Source organism: Ammodytes marinus, assembly GCF_949987685.1.
Source record: "Ammodytes marinus genome assembly, chromosome: 22".
Taxonomy (NCBI): Eukaryota; Metazoa; Chordata; class Actinopteri; order Uranoscopiformes; family Ammodytidae; genus Ammodytes; species Ammodytes marinus.
This window is the reverse complement of record NC_137226.1, coordinates 17,920,396-17,944,207: the sequence shown is the minus strand read 5'-3', so window position 1 is coordinate 17,944,207 and position 23,812 is coordinate 17,920,396. Positions and strand designations below refer to the sequence as shown.

The following is a 23,812-nucleotide window of genomic DNA, read 5'->3' as shown; positions in this document are numbered from 1 at the left end:
ATTTCAGTTTTAAAAACAAATGTAACATGGAACAAAAGTAAAAGTGTTATCAGAGAACACTTATAGTGGTAATAATGTAAAAAAATAGAGTATTAAAATATCTGAAAAGTCTCAAGTCTTTAAAGTAGTCACAGGAAAAAAAACAGGCTTAACGTTTATACTTTGAGGTAGCTAAAAGAAAAAGAAATTGACATCAAAACAAAGAAAAACATTTCCACAAACAATAGATATAATATTTACAGCATTTACAGTTTACAGTTAAAATACTCAATAGTCAGCTTTATAATACTAAGTAGGCCTACATCATATTGTAGTTTACTATATATATATATATTGTCTATACACAAATGCTTTAGAAAATCCGTTTTAACAATAAGTACTGCCATTATCACCCATCCACCACCTGTTCCCGTGGGATTTAAACAAACTGGAGTCGTTGGAGCTGGCATCTTTCTCTCACATGGGTTTTGGACATCACTATTCCCCATACCGGCCAGAACCTGAAATGAAAAACAGCAGAAGAAAAAAATAATAATTAGCACCCTGGTAACTTAAAAAGACTACACAGTGCATCAGTTGGCTGTTCAATAAAGCATTAAAGGGATAGTTTAGTTATTTTGAAGTGGGGTTGTATGAGGTACTTAGGCATAGTTGGTGTGTTACCTTATAGAGTTGGAGATCAGCGAAGTCACAATAAGGAGATTGGGGGAGACGTTCCTGTAGCAGAAGTCAGCATTGTAAAGTTACAGACAGGGCCAGAAGAAAACCTGTTTTCTCCACATATATGCTAACGTAAATCCTAAATATTAATTCAATTTTACGCTACGCTAAACTTAGATTTTTGCCCATTAAAATCTCAGTTTAGTCCAAAATTGAACTGATATTTAGGTTAGCATTTATATATGTGGATAAAAAGTTTTCTTCTGGCCCCCGTTGCAACAATAGAAGGCTGGCTTCTGCTACAGCAACGTCTACCCAAAACTTCTTATAGTGACTGCACTGATCTCCATCAGGTAACACCAACTATACCTCAGTACCACATACAACCCCACTTCAAATTACTGAGCTATCCCTTTAAAATGGGAATATGTTAAGTATCACCTTTCCTTGGCTTTGCCACTTGTGGCTTCTCTGACCACTTGTAACCTTCACCCCCAGAGTATCCTATGATAAGAATGAGTGTTAGGAATGTGTGTTCGGCTTAGACATTACAAATAATGTAGGACATTTATAAATTAATTTATTGAGGACAACTGAAATACATTTGAGAGACTTTAAAAAGAACACACTTTTTTCCCTTGGGGTGTCTCGATGTATGTGCTTTGTCCACACCATGGCTTCAATCTTGGTCTTCTTCATCAATGCGGTTGCAGAATCAGGAAAGTTGCGCACCTGTCTGGGTGCCTTTTCGAAATGAATACTTTGTGGTCTGGCTTCCTTAGATGCATGAGCTTTTATAGTTCTCGAATCCTCCTCTGTCGCCATACTACTTCTTCTTTCTCTCCTCATTGATATTGGGTGACCGTGATAATCCTCCTGCCAGTCTTTTCTCAGTTTTTCCCTTGCTGATGGCATGGTTGCAGATGATGATGTGCCTGTTGTCGAAGTGTTAGGATTATATGATGTTGCAGGGTTTCTATACGACAGAGAACGCTGTAGAGTGGCTGGGGGAAAGTGTTGTTTTGGAGTAGATGTGCTCGGCTTGTTTTTAGGAAGACTAGAGGAGGCAGAGTTGTGTCTGGCTTTAGAAACGTGTCCACCTTTGGAAGATGAGCTACTGATGGAGCTGGATGGGTCTAACTGGCTCGGTAAGGAAATAGTTCTTGAAACCAATTTTGGTTTTGATATTTTGGCCTGAACTACACTCTCTTTTGCATGGTGTACATCATTTGCAGGTATTGGTTTGGGTGCAAATTTTCCTTTTTGATTTCTGGTCAATTGTTTACCTTTTCCCACGGAGTCAGTTTTTTTGCTGGTTGCTTTTGGGGTCTTAAGAGCCTGGGTTTCCTTTCTACCCTCCATGTAGGCTATAGATTCTTTTATAAGTTTTAAGTTACCGGGTCGATTAGACCCAGTTAACCCAGACCCAGTAGACTGAACAACATAGCGAGGGATCACAGGACTACGACGCATAGGGGAGTCTGCCTGCTTGCCTACAGACTGATGCTCCATCTGTGCGGAGTCTTCCGATGACAGTCTGATTCTTTTAGGTTTTTTCTTGGCAGTTATACGACGATGGTCAATGGTTTCAGTAGGTATGTTTTTTGGCTCAAATAAGCCATCGCAACTGTCTTCTGAATCAGATGAGAGTAATCTCTTTCGATATGGTGGTAAATAGCGTTTAACCACTTTGTTAGAATCAGGGAAAAGGGTTACTCTTTCTTCTGACATAATGTGTCCGTCGTCGGTCTCCTCTTCAACATGCTCAGAGCCACCATTAGCTTCAATCAGCTGTCCATTCTTTTTTATATCATGTGACGGGACACAATTGACTGCAGATGTTAATTTAGTTTCTTGGAGCCTTTCTTGAACAGTTTCATACTCGCTGTCTGATGTTTCAAATGAATGGCTGCTTTGTTGAATGGGTGAGTCATCTCCACTGTCCTCCGAGCCTGAAGAGATCCCATTTGCCATCTTTATGCCTTCTCTTTCATCATCGTCATCAGAATCGATGGTTATTACATCATCGTCTTTTGAAAATATTTGTCCATCCATCTTTCCAGCCTTTTGCATGCTGTGTGACGCTACGGAGTACACATCCTGCATCACATCTTGAGACGGTGTGTTACACGTTTTGAACTTGTGATGTGGTGCTGGTGACTCTTCAAAGGGGAGTTTGTGGTTCTGCAAATCTTCAGTAACAGTTCCACACCAACTATCCACAGTTTCAGGTGAATGTCTTCTTTGTTGACTACATGAGGCATCTCCACTGTCCCCTGAGCCTGAAGACTTCCTTTTAAATTTTTTTGCCCTCCTTATGAATTTCTGATCATCCTTATCGTCAGAATCAACAGTTTCAGGTGAATGTCTTCTTTGTTGACTACATGAGGCATCTCCACTGTCCCCTGAGCCTGAAGACTTCCTTTTTGGTTTTTTTGCCCTCCTTATGAATTTTTGGTCATCCTCATCGTCAGAATCAATGGTTATTACTTCATCTTTTGAAGACATTGCTTGGTTGGTCTTATGTTGAACATTCTCAGAACCAACTTCGGCATTAAATAACAGTCTAGGTTTTTGCATGCAGTCCAACCTGGTTTTACTCTTTTGCATGTTTGTTACATCTGCATCCTCTTTCTCAGGTGGAGTATCAACCGTCTGAAGTGCTGACATCCTCTTCCAAAACTTCTTAGGCACTGTCATAACGTTGCGTTCTGATCCAGATGAGTAATCACGACTGTCTTCAGTTTCACAGCTGTCCTCAGACTCGGAGTGGGGCTGTTTTTGGTTCTGATGTGTATGTGGTTCTCCCATAGAGTCCATTCCATGTCCAGGTGTTCTCCAGCCTGATGTCAACTCTAAACCTGTCCCAAATTGTGCAGATTTCATTTGTATAAAGCTCTGTACTGTGTCAAACACCTCAATCTCGGGAAAAGCTAAAAGAGGGACTGGTTCTGGTGCTAGCAAAGGCACCTCACACTGTGTCTCTTTTGCTCCAATGTTAACATCAGCCTGCACAACTTGTTCTTGATCAACCTGGTCTTCATCTTCTGGTTCAAATTTAAGGTCAGACACCATCAAAGGTATAACCATCCAGCAATCATCCTGATCATCACTTTCATCATCATATTCGAAAACAGAGGAAGGACAACATGAAAGAGATTGGTCTTTTTGCAAATCCAGATATTTCTTAGGTAGACATTCATCAGTTTCAACAGAAACCCTTGCTAGATCAAATGTAACCGTCTTTGGTGAAAATTGCTTCTTTGGAATTGCTTCCTCATCTGAAATGATTCCTGTCTCTATCCGAGCCTGACCCTCCACATGTTCATGCATGTCACGATCAAATGGGGACTGAATATTGTTAGGTTCAGTTACTTGTGTAAGTGAAGCCCTATCCATAGCTGTATTCTCAATCTGTACATCTTCATCTTGACTTATATCTTCATATATATGCTCTTCAAAACATCCGGAGGCGCTTAATTTCTCATGTTCTGTATTTGGGAGTTCTATGGCCAGCTTTGGCACGTCATCCTCTGAAATATCTTCGTAGTTTGGACATTTTAAGTTGTTCTCAGAGAGCATGTCACCACCATTGCTTTCAGAAACAGTGATTTCTTCTTTGACTTTGTCTCTTAAGTCCTCTGACATGTGTTGGAGAGCACACGAGACATGAGGTACTTTGTCTATGTCATCCAATGTTCTGTTGACGTTTAACCCATGAGACTTGTATTCTTCTTTTGACAAGTTGCAGTCGATCGATAAACTTGGGTGCCGTTCAGTCAGTTCTACAGAGGTTATTTCAGACATTGCGGGCAAAACCTTTGGAATCTTCTCTTTAAGCTGTGTGCGAGCGGCAGCGATGTTAGCCATACTTTGTGAAATTTCTGTGGATGTAAGTGAATTAATGTTATCTTTTTTCCCATTCCCAATTCGTATGGCTTCAGAAAGGTTATCCAACTCTGCAATTGTGCCTACATTTCTCAGACTAGCGATCAGTTTCTTCAGGGGAGGTAAAGTGGTCATGACATTTGGTAAGTGCATATCACAGCTTTTACCATGTAAACTTTCATCATTGCTACCAGTAGCTGATTTATCTTTACAGTCATCTAAAAGTTTTCCATTGCTTCTTGCAGGCATAGTTATATTCATGTGTTTTTTTACTGGTAGATCAGAATCTACAGATGCTTTCTTCTCCAAAGATTTAGTTTTAGGAGCATGTTCCGAGTTTCTTACAGGAGAGGCTGGTGTACCTTTTGAATGTCTCTTTGATTCACGTGTAGCATCCATTGCAGCCTTTGCCTTTAGCTTATCCTCTTTATATTCGGCCCTAAAATCTGCAAGTCTTTTCTCAATGTGGTCACTGATTTGGGCATCCGTAAATGGTGCCTTTCTCCCACCTGGCAATACTTTCTCTTTGAAAGGCTGACTGTTGATAGAGGAAGAGGAGACTACCTGCTGCTGATAGGTTGCGGAATCAGTTCCTCTTGAATGTTCTAGGTCTTCCACTCTAGTCCATCTATAGTTTTGAGCAGTTGATGAACTTTTCCCTTGTTGACTTTTGTCAGAAAAATTAACACCAGTACTGAGTTCAATGTTTTTCCCTGAGGAAGACGAAGGGGTGAAAGAAAACATATCGATATCTGGAGTTGTATCTGTCGTCAGTAAGGCAGTCAGCAGTGGGGAAGATGTATCAGGCTTACAAATACACTGATAGTTTAAAGTTAATGTATGTGCTTCAACTCCAAGTCTGTGTCCCTGAAACGATGCAGAAGTACAAGCAGATTGTCTTGCAGAGTTCTCATTTACATAAGCACCGAAATTACTCTTGTGGGAGAAATGTGTTGATGAATAAAAGTCAGCATTTGCTTCTTTGCCTGTTTGGTGGCAACTGCTCCGAGAACTACATGTCAAATATAGTTCTGGATGCAGGAATCCATTGTTTGCTTTGCTTGCCTGTGACTCAAGTTGTTGGTGATGTCCTTTGATAATATGTTGTGGTTGTGTATTGCCTTGCTGCCCATGAAGTGGACTGTTGGACGCTCTGAGCCTCCCAGGATATTGAGTGGCTAACATGTTTTGTATTCCATTTGTAGGGTAAGCCACTGGTCCAGGCGTAGCATGGTTTCCATGAGGTGATGGGAGAGAAACAACTTCACGCTGAGCTTGGAACATAGGATAGGCTCCTCCTTGACGATGTTGACAGCCTGATTGCATTGCATGTAGAGCAATCTTTCAAGGGATGGCTTCAGTTATGTGCTTTTCAGGTCTAGGAAACAAATAAAAATGAAAAATTAGTGATTGGCTGGTTTCACATTGAACACGACATACTGGTGTTATCCACAACATCCTTCATCTCTGGTTCTTCTTTTGTTTGCACCATTTCCAGACTCCTTCTGGCTTGCACATCAGAACTGTATAACGCATTTTTTGACTTTCTTTATGATACTTTTCGACTTTTATGACCTATAAACGTTGTTATAATGATTTATAGTCATGTTTAACCATACTAGCGTATCAAATAATTACGTACATGCATTTCGACGTATTCCCTGCTGACCGTCTGGGGTGGCTATGCAGAGCACTAAACACTATGGCAGCCGGTCGAGAAATAACTTGTTCAAATTTCCGGGTAGTTTCTGTCACGCTCCCGGATGTTTCCATGAATGGTAATGCTGCTCAGGCAAGCTCCGGCTGCATGCCCCCACCTTCCTGAAAATCTCCCGCTGCTGGAAGGAAGGTAACCAATCACAACGGAGTGGGGTTTGCAGCAGGGGGGGAGGGGCGGAGAAGCTCAAAGCAGTGTGTAGAGAGAGACTGCTGTGCTCGCTAGGGTAAGAGGAAGAGTGCCCCGAAAATCTACATAGTTTTTTGTGATGTGATTCGTGTCAGGTTGCTCTATAGCAGTTTTTAATAAGAAATTAAGACCAGAAAAGTAGTATAATAGGATCTCTTTAATGTGTTCCGATAAGTCTTTTTCATTTATGATCTTGCCTCCATTTGGCAAAACACTTGGATAATACAAAGTGCAATGTGCACAATATTCAGCAAGCTTCTTTTTGGCTGCAGCTGACCGTTTCGTTCACAACTTGCAGTTGTGACACCAGCAGTTTTTTGGTTTGTTCTCTGTCTGAATACTCTTTAGGGTCTGCACTTACCCAAATATAATTTAATAAAAACAAAAGGAGAATCATCATTGATGGTAATAAAATTTTTAAAAACGTATTTCTTAACTCTACACACTCATAGTGCACTCAGACTAGGCACACTCAGACTAGGCAAAGTTTCCCTGTACCTTGCCCAAGCTCAATTGAGTTGGTTGAAGGTAGCCTACACCGTTCGGATCGGTCAGCGATTAGCATTAAGTAATTGAAAAACTCTGACAGCCAATGTATATGTCGGGTTTTAATCAGGCTCCGGTCAATAACTACAGTTAATGGGACGGTGGAAGCATGGAGAGAAAGAAAAAATGCTCGGGGAGCCCTGGTCATAGCTGCAGTTAACCCTGATTAGCTCCATGCTAGCGAAGCAGACTAAAGCTAAGCCTGGTAATAGCAACCAGAGAAATTACATTGGGAGTGCTTACTTAAAGCCACTACGAGTAACTTTTAAATATCTTTAAAACATTAAAGATATTTAAATATCCTCTGATAATCATAAATTACCTTTAACAGCAAACAAGCCCATCAGTGCAAAGAAAGATGTTTTTATATAGTTTTTATAACTACATTTGGTCTGGTCGCACACCGAGTCCGATTTTCGGTTTGCAGGCTCTATGGTCACATTTTCGTATTGGTCGCAGATTTCAGTGTAGCCCAGCAACGCGATTTGAGAAGCCCATCTCTCCAGGTGAGGGAAGGGGAGCGGGAGTCTTGTTTGAGACGGTTATTTGTCGTCATAATGACTGATAACGGGGCTGAACCATCAAAGAAAAAAATAAAATACAATGAAGAAAAGCTAAAAGGGAGAGTAATAGACGGGCGGGAGGAGGGTGTTGCCAAGCAACGTATACACAATTTCACGGGAGCAAACTAGACTGCAGTGTTTACTCCTAAATGAATGAGCTGTACTAAAACAAAGTTTACTTTGCCTCATCATCATCAGATGAGTCAACCATTATTCATCTGAAATAGTCATTATTTACAACAACATAAAACACATTACCTCATCGTGATCCATACTAACTGCCGTCTCTCGTTCATTCGCTTTCTGTGATGACACAGAATCTTTCAGCTCTGTGAGAGTAGTTGGTGAACCTGCATCAACTCATTGCAATCAGGTGTGTGTGGCACTGACTGGCATTAGTTGATGCAGTGTCACTAACCACTCTCACGGAGCAGAAAAGAGTCCGTGCCCTCACACTTTGTTTCAACACACGGACATGCACTATATTGCATCCTAATCATTTGACACTCGCACGGCCGGCCCTCGCTAGAAAACAGCTTTACGACAGCTGGCGTCGTAAAAATACTACCGCTTTTGTCCAAAGGGGCCGCCAACCGACAAAATTACTTGTAGCCACTTTAAACCTTCTGTTAATACAGTTAATCCCACAGCAAACCATAATGTTACGTAGCCTATGGTAACATCACCACAACTAGTCTGTTGAGTTTATATGCTAACTAGACTCTGAACCGACCTGAGAGCAGCGGCTAACTGTAGCCCCTTTTACACAGAGATTGCTGCATATTGAAGTAACAACAGTGCGCCAATATGCCGGCTCTGCTTGGTTCTGTGTTATTTACACAGAATCAAGCAAAGCCGGCATTCTGGCGCATCAGTCTGCCAATTTATACTGCGCTACACATTCCAAAATGAAAGAGGGGTGCTTGAAAGCAGCGTCAGGTGTGACGTGTATATTTTGCGCCGCACCGGTCAGCTGGTCGGGTGTATTGAGAGCAGAAGCGCCGGTGCTTGCAGTCTTTTACTGTCCCCGTGATGTGCCGGTTGATCTCGCCCTCGCGCTCACACACACACACACACACACACAGTGTGTGAAGTCACGTTACTGTAGACTGAAATAATGTGTGGAGATAAACTCAGGCTGCTGGACAATAATAGCGGCGGCGATCCGGACACAGTCTAGCTTAGCTTAGCCTAGCTTTGCCACTTCATTGAATGAGTTCCCCCGGGCAGAAATACATTCATAAACTCTGAAAAATGAAGCGTGGGGGTTTGGATTGAGCAGCGGACCTTATAGTCAGACAGATTAACCGCTGTTCCTTTTCTTTGGTGATTTTTATGCCGCTTGAAATTTTTTTTTAATTGTTTAAAACGGAAGTGCCTATACTTGATTTTATTTCACAATTTTCGCTTCATATAATTTATCGCTTTACTTCCTGTCTGCAACACCCGTTCATTCGCACACATTTTATGTTCAAGTCCAAGTGATGGGCAATAAATTACTAACCGACTATATATCTGGTGCCGACAAGTAAGGCAACGGACTTAAAAAAAATTTTAATCGACTATTTGCATACCGAGTAAATTGATGTCAGGATCGCCGTCTATGCCGTGCTTGTGTCATCTCATTAGCATCTGTACTTTGGCCTTAGCACACCTCTCCCAAGTGTGCCGAGTCAGTGTACCGTGCTTGTGTACGGATGGCGCACTAACACTGGTCAAACATAATAAACTTTAGGGCTGTGGCAAACATACATTTGGGCACGGTACAGATGGCCTTGTGTGAGTGCGCCCTAAGCCAGCAATATAGATTTTTTAATACAATAACAGACCAGTTTCTCTATTATTCCATCCCACTACTATAATTGGCGGAGTGTGTGTTAATGTGTGTGGGAAGGTTTGCTACAGGCAACACTGCATCCCATTCTTCCAAACGTTGCCAAAATATTCACTAAGGGTCCGGACAGGTTTTGGCCGCACCAAAAATAATAATAATGACTTTGTGGCAACAAAATTAATTATTTAAAACATCGCCACATGTTCTATTTAAAAACTCACCATACACACTATTTAAAAACTCACTATACGCATTCCTTCCAGAGGATGGCGGTAGTACACCACAACAACACTTAGCCAACACGGTGGGCTGTAATATGCCAAACGCAATATAGAAGGCGTTACCCGATACCAGCTTGACACTCACATGGAAAACAACCACCGCCATGGCATTGTTTTTAGATGATCCATCTCAACTTACAGCAGTGCTACGTACGAACTAACAGACAGCTGTTGCCACGTTTTCTACTGCCCAAGACATTTTGCTGTTCCTAAAGTCCAGTTCTGCAGATGTGTGTATGACGGATCTCGCTGGCTAGGTACATTTAAAAACACGAACACACAATTAATAATTATGACAGGTGTTGAACCAGCTCAACTAACATTATCTTGACAGATCAAACTCATATCACAGAGTAAGTTATAGAGTTACTAATGGTAAGAGTTTGTCATTCACGGGACAAAGAACAATCAACTCTAAACACCTGCCGAAAGCTGCCCCTCCATACAGATCACCGTTAATGGTTTTCAATTTAGATTCAGGTCGTGTTTAAGCCTGCGAGACCCAGCTGAGCTGAGTCGCTGAATTTGTTTAGAAGACAATATTTTTAAATAAACAAACATTATTTGTTAACCTGATTGCCCGCACCAACCCAAAAAAAAAAAAAAAAAAAAAAAAACCCTGCACCGCAAATAACCGAGGGGACCTGTAGGTCCTGCTGGGATCCGCTAACACCACAGCGCTCATAGTGTCAGCTGTCTAGAAGACGAAGAGAACATGGAGTCTAGGGCTGCAACAACGAATCGATAAAAAACTATTCCTAAAAGCGTTGGCAACAAATGTAGTAATCGATTTGTTGAGACGCGATTAATATGCCACTCTTAAGCGCATAACTGTTTACAGTCTTCCACTTCTCAACATATCAGCTGCGTGTAAGTCTTCTTCACCACGGTTTGTTGCCGGTATGTATGCGTTTCTTTATAGGTCCATGTGTGGGTGTTGTTTGCGTCGCGTACAAAACGGCGTCACGGCCTTTTTGCACAGCCGTGCTATGACGACCCCGCCAACTTTCAGGAGGTACTATTTGCAGTGGAAAACGACCCTTGTTGCTACCAAAACCGAGTTGAGCTGAGTCAAGTAGAGCTACATGTGTTGTAGAAAAGCACCATTAGTGTGAGCCACCACAGCCTGTATTTTGGTCATATCTTAACACTGGACTGCAGGCCTATATAAAAGTGTTGTAACTTCACTGTCTTTGAGTTAAAAAAAAACTAATTCAACACAGTATCAGTATAGTCCCAAAAAAAAAAAAAAAACTCTGTCAGCTGCTGCTGCTGCAGACGGGCTTGGAGTCGGCACTGAGTGCATCAACGGTCATTCAAAGCAGCGGTAGTAATCACACAACCGGACCATGTAGAAAGTCCTGTCAGTTAAAAATAGTAATCCAGTTTTTAAATCCATGTTAAAATCGGCAGGATATAGAGCTAGTTAGCTTAAAAAAAAGTAGAAAACAGTGTCAAATGTGATGTGTTCAGGTCGGCTCAGTAATACGATTGATGTGTTCAAGTGCAACCCAAAAATATATGTTTTTGGCGAGAAACTTGAATAATCAATTATCAAACTTGTTTTCACAGCAATATAAAATAGATAGTAAAGATGGAATTATGACCCGTTTACACGTCCTATGATCATCTTATGAGCAATTAAAGCAATAAAGTATTAATATTGGTATCAATAAAGACTCGGATCGTTAAGGAGTCTTGAAAATGGTAACATTATCAATAAAAAGTAGCAATCTCCATCCCTACATTTTAAAGAAATTAAGATGATTTAATTTAGTTTAACCGTTGGTATCAACCGGTTAAAGATCTTCTTATCAGTTAACGGTTAACCATGGACATCCCTAATATAAATAAACATGTTGTACATGTTTTTTTTGTTTTATTCCAGTTATGTTTTAATATTCTTTTATCATTTAATATCATCATCTGAAAAGTCATTCAGTCTGCACTGTGAATTAGAAGTAAAGCACAGTTTTTGAATAAAGATGCAGCAATTACAAATGTTATTTTTTATCCGATTCATCGATTAATCGAAAAAATCATCGACCAATTAATCGATTGTTAAAATAATTGTTAGTTGCAGCCGTAATGGATTCTCTCACCTTAATATCATGACTTTAAAAAGCACCAATTGACTGCTTTAACGAATTCCGTTAGTTAAGGCGAAGACACACCGGGCCGAAAATCGGGCTTCGGACATCGGAGAGTGTGGAGGGTGCGGGGACATCAAGAATCAGCTTTAATTTGTCATTGCACATGTACAGAGCAACGAAAATCTTTTTACAGTTATACATCGCAAAGAGATATAAAAAGGACAGTAACCGTTACATGGGAGACAGGAGGGATAAACTGAAGAGTTGTCAAGCGCGCGCTGCGCCCCTTATCATAGGTAGGAAAGGGAAAATAGGGAAAAAATGCTGTTCCCAAACTGGGCCTGTAGCGGGAACGCAGTGTGGAATTAGAAAAAAAAAACACCACAGCAATCTGAATCCGTTTGGTGTGTTCGGTGATGTCGGCCTTCTTTTCACCTGATTCAACATGTGTAATCTGTAGTCTTTCAGCCGGAGCAATCTGATTGGTGGAGGGCTAACCCGTCTCTGCTCTGCCACAGAAGCGGAGCAGATATAAGTGCACTATCTCTGTTATAATGACAGCCTACGACATTATGATAACAGCCTACTTAATGTGATCCCGCGCAAGCAAAGAACGTACGGCAAGTCGATAGTTGGCTCGGTGTGTTCTGTGGAGGGAGATTAGCCAGCCTGACTATACATTTGAAAGAGGACAATGTTCCTGCAGACAGCCTCCTGCTGTTCTGGGTCAGCCTGCCCCACCCACGATTATAATATGAATGCATATCTGTCTGCCTCCCAATCTGTCTCCCCCTCCTCTTCCCCCACCCAGCTTACCTGTCTACCTGTCTCCTACCTCCCCCACCCTTGCCTGTCCCTCCTACTCAGATCAACCTGACCCCTCCCATGTTTTACAATAACAATGTATGTATATTAGAACTCAGATCAACCTGACCCCTCCCATGGTTTACAATAACAATGTATGTATATTAGAACTGTCTGCCTCTCAGCCTGTCTCTCCTCCAAACCCACGGTTAGACGCCTCCCCCCTGGGGAGTAAATGTTCCTTAAATATGTGACGATTTAAGGAAAGGTTTTCACTCCTTGTAACATACTTACCTGTGTTGGAACTAGTGACCACTCCGCGGAGTTTCTTGCTATTGATTGAAAATAAACCTTTTGCTTCTACAAACGTATCATTGTTACTTTATTCTCACTACAGTTCTTTGCACTTTTTTGACCGTGTTGGGGAAACTGGAGCTGACTGAATTGTCCGACTCCATTTTCTGACGACGATCGGCAAACGGCCCGGTGTTTCTTCGCCTTTGTACGTGTTACATGAACAATTGTAAAATGTAATTTCCATGAGGCTGTTCAGTCAGAAAGTGATGGGTCATAAGTAAATGTGCCGTAACACCATGGGGGGGGGGGGGACTTCCCATCACAAAGAGCACACAGACACATAACTCACTATGCTAACCCTTGATACTTTCAGTCTGTCGGTCAAGCCCTACCTCTCAACCAACCAGCTGGTCAGTGCACATATATTAGGGACACAGAGGATCAGTGTTTAGTTCTGTTAGAGCACATTCAAGTTTGTCCAATTTTGATCTTTCTTTCTTTGCTTCTCATCGTACATGCTTGAAGGCTAAAATCTAGTTTGTTTGAACAGTGCGAGTGCTCCATACCATACTTGAGCACGGTACTCATGCTATCTATCAGGAGCAATTTGGGGTTCAGTGCCCAGGGACACTAAGGGCGCACTCACACTAGGCAAAGTTGCCCTGTAACGTACTAAAGTACGATTGCCCCGCACCCCACTCCCGGTCTGTACTCACAGTAGGCAATCTCAACTGGGCCCGAGTACAGTTGCTCCTTCCATACATCACTGTGCCCGTTTGGGATTTGGAGCGTAGGCTACTTACGATTGTTTTTTTAATATGTTCATCCGGCCAAATTTTCAGCAAATATTCCACTTCCACATCAGACCAACGAGAACCCTTAAGCAATTTTTTTTAAATGTACATTGAGCGGGGTGGACAAAGTGGTTTGCGGTGGACAGTCCCATACATTGTAGGGATGACTAGTCTATTAAGAATTAAATCGGCCGGCCGATAAATTGGCCAGGCCCCAATTATAACAGTTGATGGGAGGAAACACAGCAGGCCTTAACGCAGCGATCAAGAAAACCCTGCTCTCACCTTTTTATCTTCATCCTTTTTTTATCCCTCTTTTCTTTATTAGCCCACACTTAGGCCTACACAAAACGTTTAACCGACTATATGCATCCCTAATAAATTGATGTCAGGATCGCGCTTTTCGGCTCATTAGCTTCTATACGCCTGAGTTCACCTCTCCCAAGTGTACTCAGACCACGGAAGCGTACTGTACTTTAGTACAGATGGCCTACTCACACTAGCCAAATGATCTAGACTTTAGGGGGCTAATGTACTCTGGCATGGTACACACGGCCTAGTGTGAGTGCGCCCTAAGACATGTGACAGGGAATCGAACCACCGACCCTGTAGAGTGGACAACCACCCTACCCACTTTGCCACAGCATCCCACTATGAGCCAACGTTTAGATGAACAAACGCATAGACGATGGACTGTTCCCTACAACTATGCAGGCAAAAGACATTTAAAAGTTTCATTTTATAGGCTTTTCCTGTATATGGACATTTATACTTGTGCCATGAAAAACTGAACAGTGACTTCCAAACCGAGATACGTCAAGAACTGTAACTTGTGTACCGTTACACCCCTAGTAGAAAAACGTCTTTTCTTTCCTCTCCTGCACTGGGCTGTTCTGTAGAAAACCTGTGCATCGCTAATAATAAAGAGTAAAAGAATGCGGAGAAACAGTTAAGGCTTGAAACCTTAAACTTGTACAAATATCTAAAGGATCAGAAAACCTGCTGGGTTGATGCATGACTCCCGACACTGACCCCCTCCAGGCATGCCGGGACAATGCATGACGCACGGAGCCACTCGCGATATCTTTAAAGAGGTTAGATGATAGTAATCGCTCAACGGGGGAGATTTGAATGGCCATCCGGTTCAACACTGCCTAACACATAGCAAAAGAGGAAATCCCTTTGAAAAAATCCAAATCACAGATCACACTGATGAAAAAGAACGGGTTGAATGAATCCAATTGGTGGCCTGTGCCGAGCTTATAGGAGCGATACAGGACAATCTCAGAGAAAGGCAGAATTCTCCAAACACAAAGATACGTTGTGGCAATGTCATATCAAATCGTTTGTCATGGGGTATTATGAACTGGGCCTGCAGCATTATAAGTGCAGGCTGGCAGTGAACTGAACTGCCAAGCTTGCCTCGGCACAATACAGGGCAACTGGTCTTAGTCTAGGTGCGCCCTTGGTCTAACATCCCATATTTTGAACACCTTGGGAGACTAATATTGGCCTAGATCTTAATGAAGAGGAGACACAGGACACTGACCTAGCAAAGCTGTTCTTAGGTAGGGATGTAGCGATAGCAGACGCGAGTAGTAATGCAACGGATCACGGTTGAGCCATGGACCGTACGGACCAACCCTCAGTTAGGAACCGTGGGTAAATATGCAAAAAGAGAAAAAAAGCCGGCTGTGTGTTCATGTGATTGCGATTGTGTATTACAGATAGGGCTGCAACAACGAATCGATAAAATCGATTACTAAAAGCGTTGGCAACGAATTTGGTCATCGATTGGTTGAGTCGCGTGATTAATAAGTCACTTGTAGGCTGTTTACATCCAGCCGCCGACAGGTTCATGCATGCGCACAGCGAGCCTTCCGCACGTGAAGCAGTGCGGGAAGGCTATAGTGTGAGCGGCCACAGCTTGTATTTTGGTCACATCTAATACTGGACTGTAGGCCTATATAAAAGTTCAACTCAGTATCCGTCTAGTCCAAAAAAACTCTGTCAGCTGCTGCGGCTGCAGAAGGTGTGCAGTGCAGACGGGCTCGGAGAGTCGGCATCGGCGCATCAACAGTCATTCAAAGCAGCGGCAGTAATCACACATCCGAACGGTGTAGAAAGTCCTGTCAGTTAAAAATATTAATCCAGTTTTTAAATCTTTGTTAAAATCGGAAGGATATAGAGCTAGTTAGCTTAAAAAAAGTAGCAAACATGTCAAATGTGATGTGTTCAGGCCGGCTCAGTAATAGGATTGTGTTCAAATGCAACACAAAAAAAAAGAAAGTTGAGATTTTGGCGAAAACTTGTCTTCCCAGCAATATAAAATTGATAGTAAAGATGGAATTATGACCCGTTTAATGTCCTATCTTGAGCTATGATCATATCAGCAATTAAAGCAATAATACAAGTTCTATTTCAACAAAATAATAGAAAAGTATCAATAGTGATATCAATAAAGACTTGGATCGGTAAGGAGTCTCGAAAATGGTATCAATATCAATACAAATTAACGATCTCCTGTCATCCGAGATAAATTAAGATGATTTAATTTTTTTAACCGTTAGTATTTACCGGTTAAAAATCTTATCGGTTGACTGGTGTGGAAGCCAAGTTTATATTGATTATATTTAATTTAATTCTACTCTTGTCTCTACATTCATCATTTGATCATTGTATGAAGTGTATTTCCTCTCGTCTTGACTACTGATGTATCCTGTCTGGAGTTTCTATTGTAATTAAATCAGTCTGATTGGGCTGACATCCTAGGTGTGGGCCATCCTGGAAGCCCCCAGATTCAGATTAGCATTGATGTCATCAAGAACCAAACTTGATTGTTCCATTGTTATTCTACCTATCTGACCATGTCAACCATTCTGTATAAAGCAGCTCATTTTGTGTATACAACTCAGTCAAGACCCTGGCATTGCTCTGAGTAGGATGCGCTGGTCTTCTCTCCAAGCATGAAGGCTGACCATAATCATCTGTATTGGCCTTTGAAACTAAGTAAATATATATATATATTTTTAACTATAGTGAAGTTTAACAACTTCTTCCACACTGGTTTACCATGGACATCCCAATATACTGTATAAATGTATATCATACATGCGAACACACCGCACTGGCCCCCTGCGGAGGTTGGCCGCGTGAACGCAAGTTGCTCGCCGCTTGATCATATTGGGCCATATATTCCTGACGCCGACGCCGTTTCTGAGATCAGACCCATCACACTTACGGTGCAACAACAACAACACGGTCCAGCTGTGCCAAAAAATACAGATGTAGGTACATTGTGTAACCAGCGGCAGTCATGTCACAAATAGCATTAAAACAGCATGAAGACGCACCCCAATCGCAATATACACACACATTAACAGCAATTCAGCAACATACTAAACACAATAAAAACAGCAGTGTGTGCTCAGCGGCAAAAATAATGGCCGACATCACCCTACCTGAAAGTGAAAGTGCGCAGTCTGGTGGAGGACAACACCGGTGCTTCGCTGTACTATATTGGAATTCCACACGGACACTGCCGTGAGGTTTGGGTTCATATTATCCTCCGGAACAGCACACAGCTGGGTGAGTTTCACTATGCTAACCGGCGCTACCTTGGCTAAAGTACAACCAACAGCTAAACAGATGCAAAATACACAGAATGAATTTGCAGAATGTTTTGGAAGCACAATGTCCTCACTCCACACGCCCACCTCGGCTTGCAGACCGCTGGGCAATCTCAACGCTGATAGGCTACCGTGGCGCGGCGACGCCAAAAAGATAAATATTTTCATCTTCTGCGTTCGCCGCATATGTTGGCCGCGCCGCAAATGGTAGCGCCTTCGATTCACGCGCTTCGACGAGGCGCGGCCACGTGCCGCGGAAACGCCCGCCGCCGTTTCTTGGGTGGACGCGCGGCCACGCGCTAGTACATTGACTTTGTAAGTAATCTCGACGCACGGCCAGTGCAGTGTGTTCGCAGCTTTATGGGCAATTAAAGCAATAATACCAGTTATCCTTCAACAAAATAATAGAAAAGTATTGATAGTGTTATCGATAAAGACCCGGATCAATAAGGAGACTCAATAATGGTATATCAACTTTGATATTGACTCAATATCAATAAAAATTAACGATCCCCATCCCTAGTGCAGACAGCGGGAGTCAAGCCTGAATCCCACCAGATGCATGTCCGGTCCTTCTCCGCACTGTCACTTAAAGATGAGATGTCACTTAAATCAGTGAGTTTACTCCCACTAGTTCCGGGGCGCTGTCCCGCTGCAGCTCCGGCGGTGCCTGCTGCATCATTTATGCACAACTTCTATTTTTGACGGATGCCGTAGCTCGCTGCTTAAATTCGGGACAGAACAGAACGAGAGAGATAGGAAAACAGACGCCCACAAAACAATAAAACATCCGGTTAATTTTCAGAATAAGACACTACGTGTTCACTGCAGGTAACAATCTCAAAACAGACATATACAAGCATGTAAACCCTTCGGTTCCCCAGAAACCCACGGTATTACCATATGGTAATACTCATTTCTAGTTCAACAGTAGCCCATTTGTTTAAGTTTCTCGGGACAAACTACATTTTACAGGATAACATTGAATTATCACAATTAACTTTCCTTTGCCAGCAAAAAGCAAGTGCTTTTTTTATATTGGTAGGCAAAGTTCCAATTTCAAATACAATTGTGGACCACTGAGTAATAAAAACAGTTATTTTTCTTCTGATGTTTTCTCTGGCTCAGGATTTGCTTGACATTAGGAATGCAACAAATGGCTCCACTCATTTCCTGGACCCTTCTGTGCATGGTGGCTCTTGATGAACAGACTCCAGCCTCAGTCCACTCCTTGTGACGTTATACCTTGTTCTTGAAAAGGATTTTCTTGGCAATCATCTCAAGGCTGCGGTCATCCTTGTTGCTTGGGCCCCTTTTCCAACTGCACAGATGAGCTGAAGGCCGCTATCAAAGCAGCCTGGACATCCACACTTCAGCAATGTCATGCCGCATTTATGCAGTAGTTCTTGCAAAACCGTCTAATCATTGAGTACATAAATGAACACTCTTAAGAAGGCTGACATTTCTTATAATACATTTATTTTTTTTTAAATTGGCATTATGTAATATACTTATATTTTTTGAGATACAGCTCATGGAAGAAAGAAAATGCAGTAAGTTGTAATCATAATCAAAATGAAAACAAAACAGGCATAACACATTTTGATTTGTGTGAGGAATATATGAAACTGTTCCTTTTTCATGATATTCAAATTCTTTTAGATGTAAACAAAGTATTGTTTTACAATCCAGTCATTCCAGAAGATGTCAGCAGCGCACCTAAAGCTGCTCGACAACCAAGAACAAGTAGACCAACAAGAACAAACTCAATTACAAATAAAAAAGACTAGATTAAATACAGAAGAAGTGGAATTTCATTCCTACAATGCCCCAAACAAAACTGGGATTACAATTGGCTTGAGCTAGCGAGACACTAAATGCGCCATGTTGAAATGCTGAAGCAGAAACATAACTAACTTTTCCTATTGGCACTTTTAGACGCGCCATGCTGTGCTGCGCTGATTTTGTTTTCCATTTCCACTTTTACTGCCTGTTGGACCTTCTCTGGAGCAGGTGTGTACAGTCACGTTGCAATCTATGTATCGGATATCGGACCGACAAATTTGCGGACAGTATCTGTTTCGACTGACATCAGTGTTTCCCCTAGAATTTTTTTTAGGCCCGGTGGTAAGAGCTGATAAAGAGTATGCGCGCCGCGTGCGTACCAAATTTCTAGAAGAAATTGACCAAAACAAACCCCATTTGGGATGAGCCTCTTTTGACAGCCCGTTAAAAATGAGGGCATAGGGTTATGCTTTCACATTCAGTACATTTGTACATGTGGTGTTTCTCACAGGATTTTTAGATCCTGCTGGGTGAGAATGGACCTTCTGGGGTCTGGGGGCATCCCCCTGCAGAAGAAAACCTTATAATTTTTAAAGTTAAATGCATCAATCTGGTGCACTTTGAGAGATGAACTCTGATTAATTATGTGCTCTGTAAACAGCTGTCATATGTCCTGCCTATAACTATTTTCTGTAATAATTTGGAGACACAAGCCATGTAAACTATTCAAGAAAAACACGTGGATTTCAATAAAAAACAATAAACACTAAGATCTAATATAGACAGCTCCTGTCTAGTAGCCTACTCATTTCTGGAATAATCTGAATCACCTCACCCTGAAGCTAGCCTATTTAATTTTTTTTTTTTTAATGCAAATAGCCTTGTTGAAAATAAATGAATTAACATAGGCTACACATCATGATTAGCCTATCAACATGTGTGCTACATAAGGCAAATTCCCTATTCCGACCATTATATTTCATCTAGCCTATTTCTCAATTTAAAACATAAAAATAAAGTAGCATTGAAAATACAAATAGGCCTAGGGCTACAATAGCCAGCTGTTTTCAAGATAACTTAACAGTTAAAACAATAAGTAAGTTAATATGTCCCTTGAACATAAATGAATGCTTTTCTGAGAATGTCAAAGGCAGTAGCAGTGTGGCACTTCTGTAAACTTACTGAAACGTGTGCATGCCGTTTTTTTCAGCGCTGTCTCTGCTGTTGATACAGATTGGGTGTGTTGCCACGGCGACGTAGCGATTTTAACTTTCTAAGTTTTGCTCAGCACTTTTTCCTGTTCAACGTCCCTGTTACTGAGTCCTTAATATCTCCATGGAGCAGGCGCTGGTTTTATTTTTGCCACTAGTTCAGCGTTTGCTTGCTAGTCATGCTCCTGCTCATTGGCTTCCGTGTTTAACAAGTGCGCACCGAATGCACACGCGCATCGCGCCCGCCGTGAGCACACACACACAAGCAGACACACAGATCAGCTGATGGGATGATCAAACAAGAGGTTGTAAAGACAGGCCGACAGTGCCGCGCAGACGCTCGCAAATGATTATTATGGAATCAATGAAAAATGTATTAAAATTTTTTTTTTTTTTTTTTTTTTTTTTTTTTTTAAGTCAGGCTGCTGTTGGCCTGGCGGGGGGTCCCGTTGGCCTGGCGGGGCCGCCAGGCCTGTATAATGGTAGGGGAAACACTGGACATCCAAAGCCCAGAATCGGACCCGCGGAGCTGCTCCCGACATCTTTGCAGCAGTCAGATGAATAATCGCTCAACGGAGGAGAATTTCAACACTGCCTATAATATAGCAAACGAGGCAATCCCCTTCACACAATCACAGACAACACTAATGAAAAAGAACTGGTTGAATGTGAATCCAACTTGTACGAAAGATGCGGCCTGCGCCCACTGCTACTGGCCTGCGCAAGCTTGCTCCGCTAACTACAACACGTCAGAATTTCCGCTACTTTGCTCTGCTGACTGTGCCGCATCATGTACTCACACAGGGCTGTAATAGTTCCACGGCTATACACTGGGCGCTGCTAAGCTCCTTTTAGCTAGCGGGAAAACCCACAAATTGGCGTCTTACGACAAAAAAAAAAGTACGACAGCTATCTGTGACTTTACCATCCACAATGTAGAACCCAAAATACTTCCACACACACACACTACTGCTCATATTTTTGGGGGTTATCGTCCAGGACGTCACTGCTCACTATTGTCCATTTTGGTCGCAAAGCAACAGATTAACATAAACTTGGTTTACTGATAGGTAAAAAGGGTTTACAATAGGTCAAACTGATAAAGTTAGAAAGCGCCCTCTGCTGGATCACAATAGAGAACTACTTTGAATGATCTGCCTTGCTTTTGAGACTGCAGCACACATATCGAACGGGAAATTACGGTTCGAATATGAACTTTTCACCCCATAGGAGATATTGAGGACTCGGCAACAGGGATGTTGAACAGGAAAAAGTGCTGAGCAAAACATAGAAAGTTAAATTCCCTACGTCAATCTGTATCAACAGCTGAGACATCATAGAAATCAAGTCATGAACGCATGACAGTGATGGCCCAGGCAAGTTTCAGTAGTTTTAATAATTGCCACATTGCTACGGCCTTTGACATTTTAAGAAAAGCATGCATTCATTTTCTAGGGAACATTTTTATATATTTACTATTTACTGTTAAGTAATCTTGAAAACAACAGCAGGCTGTAGTAGGCCTACAAGCTTTATTTTTTGTATTTTCAATGCTACTTTATTTTTATGTTTTAAATTAAGAAATGGTCGGAATACAGAATTTGGCTTATATAGCACAAATTTTGATTGATAGGCTAATAATGTGTAGCCTACGTTAATTCATTTATTTTCAAAAAATATTTGAATAGAAAAATAAAATGTTTCAAGGTGAGGTGATCCAGATTATTCCAGAAATGAGTGACTGCCACAGACCACAGTGTGCCGCCACCACCACCAGGGGGTGCTGGAGCTAATGGAACCCACTAGCACCAGCGACCACATACCACTGGTCATGACCACTAGGGGCGCTCAAGCTAGTGGTACGGACTAGACGGCGACTGCTCCATAATTTAATAACTGGTCTCACTTTCTCTTCATCTCTGTACGTGGCAATGCTTTTAAACAAAGAGATCCATCGACTCTGCATTTAAATTTTAGAAGGAGTTTTTTTTTTCAACACAAAACGAGGAACACATGTTCATTTTATAATGTTTGATCAACCTCATTCATTAAACTCCAGACATAGAGAATGCCTGCCTTGATGACATAACTAACAACAAAGGAGAAAGGAAGGAAAAGGGGAGATGAAACAGAGGTGTGCAGAGGATTAGAACCCACCTTGGTCTGTGTTTAAGACCATTGTCCCCGTCTGGTCTGAGCCACAAGCTTTAGCGCCCCTAGTGGCAATGACCGGCACAACATGTTCCTAGAATCTAAAAAAAAAAAAATCAATAATATATCAGACTTTTTATTTTTTTAAACCTCTTTCCCCGGTTACGTCATGAACAAATCAGAGAGTGCTACAATAAAAAAAAATCATGCAGTGAGATGGATCTCTTTGTTTAAAAGCATTGCCATTACATTACATCCATGTACAGATAAGAAGAGGAAGTGAGACCAGTGATTATATTAAGGATGAGTCACTGTCTGGTCCGTACCACACACTTAAGCGCCCCTAATGGTACTGACCGGTAGTCCCTATTGGTAATGACTAGTTGTTTGTGGTAGTAGCTCCAGCGCCCCCTTGTGGTAGCACACAGTGTTGTGTGCACTGACACAGACCACTGTGTATCGGCTACAAACCCCTCTCCTTTATCAGTTCCTATCTTGTGACTGTTTTTTTCTGTTTAAAAATGACTTGTTAACGTCCTGAAAGGTTATCTTTGACAGACTGGAGCTCACAGAGTAGGCTACTTTTTAGAGGCTGAAATATTTTCTAAAAAAGGCAACCAAGAAGAGTAACCTAGGCTAGTTTTTCACTTGCCAAAATGTGATCCAAGCCCCTGCTTTGAGAAGTTATTGCAACATAATAAATGCAGAGGCGACACAGCGTTGATAGGCAGCGCGCGCTCCCGCAGACGGAAACCCCCTTTTTTTGAACACTTTTTTGACACACCATGCACCTATGAAGAAAAACCCGTTCGAATCTCTAATAAGTTACTTATTCTTGCTACAAATGGCAACCCTACTACCACTCATGTCGTCGGCACGAGAGGGGCTACTTAGACAGCAGAAGTAACATAACAGGTGTGTTTAGCAACAAAATAATACACGTGAATGGAGCGGTGGCTGCGTCACATCTAGGCTACAGACCGAGGGGTGCTCTGTCCAAAAAAAAACCTTTCCGTTGCGGTTTGTCACATTTAAAATAAAAGCTAAACGAAACAAACTTTGTCAAACTCACCCGTCATTATGTGCCCTTTAACGCTCAACATTTCTTACCGTTGCGTTTAAACTTTTTCCGACGCATTTTCTGAACATCCGACCGTTGGAATGGCTGTCGAGTGTGTTTCTACGATGATGAGAACCTCAGCACTCAAAACTCCACTGTCTCTGGATGAGGAAGAACCTTCAGCTTTAAACAATATATATAAATCCCTTCGAGGTGTTTTTTTTATCCGTTCACTTCCATAGGTCCAGTGTAGAAAAGCCAGGGGATTTTTTCTCAAGGTTTTATCCACTGACGTCGCAGGCTTCAGCTT

General features: G+C 41.9%; 1 protein-coding gene across 3 annotated transcripts; it reads right to left on the bottom strand.

The window, feature by feature from the left end:
- Positions 1 to 23,812, bottom strand: LOC307268673 (uncharacterized protein). 3 transcript variants are annotated; one of them, XM_080051405.1, is made up of 4 exons: positions 23,553 to 23,812; positions 1,290 to 5,926; positions 1,102 to 1,164; positions 1 to 500 (listed from the first exon to the last, which is right to left on the bottom strand). In XM_080051405.1, the coding sequence occupies exons 2-4, from the start codon at positions 5,872 to 5,874 to the stop codon at positions 478 to 480; spliced, it is 4,671 nt and encodes a 1,556-aa protein (XP_079907531.1). In that variant the 5' UTR covers positions 5,875 to 5,926; positions 23,553 to 23,812; the 3' UTR covers positions 1 to 477. The 3 variants fall into 3 exon arrangements, 2 of the variants coding, with proteins under 2 accessions (XP_079907531.1, XP_079907532.1); XM_080051406.1 differs by lacking the exon at positions 23,553 to 23,812 and adding an exon at positions 22,449 to 22,497; XR_013845471.1 differs by lacking the exons at positions 1,102 to 1,164; positions 1,290 to 5,926.

Excerpts from the sequence above, each read along its gene's own strand:
- LOC307268673 (XM_080051405.1), bottom strand. The coding sequence starts at position 5,874 with ATGCAATCAGGCTGTCAACATCGTCAAGGAGGAGCCTATCCTATGTTC. Across the intron at positions 1,165-1,289 it reads AGACACCCCAAGGGAAAAAA|GATACTCTGGGGGTGAAGGT; the intron begins GTGTGTTCTTTT and ends TTCTTATCATAG. Across the intron at positions 501-1,101 it reads AGTGGCAAAGCCAAGGAAAG|GTTCTGGCCGGTATGGGGAA; the intron begins GTGATACTTAAC and ends TTTTCATTTCAG.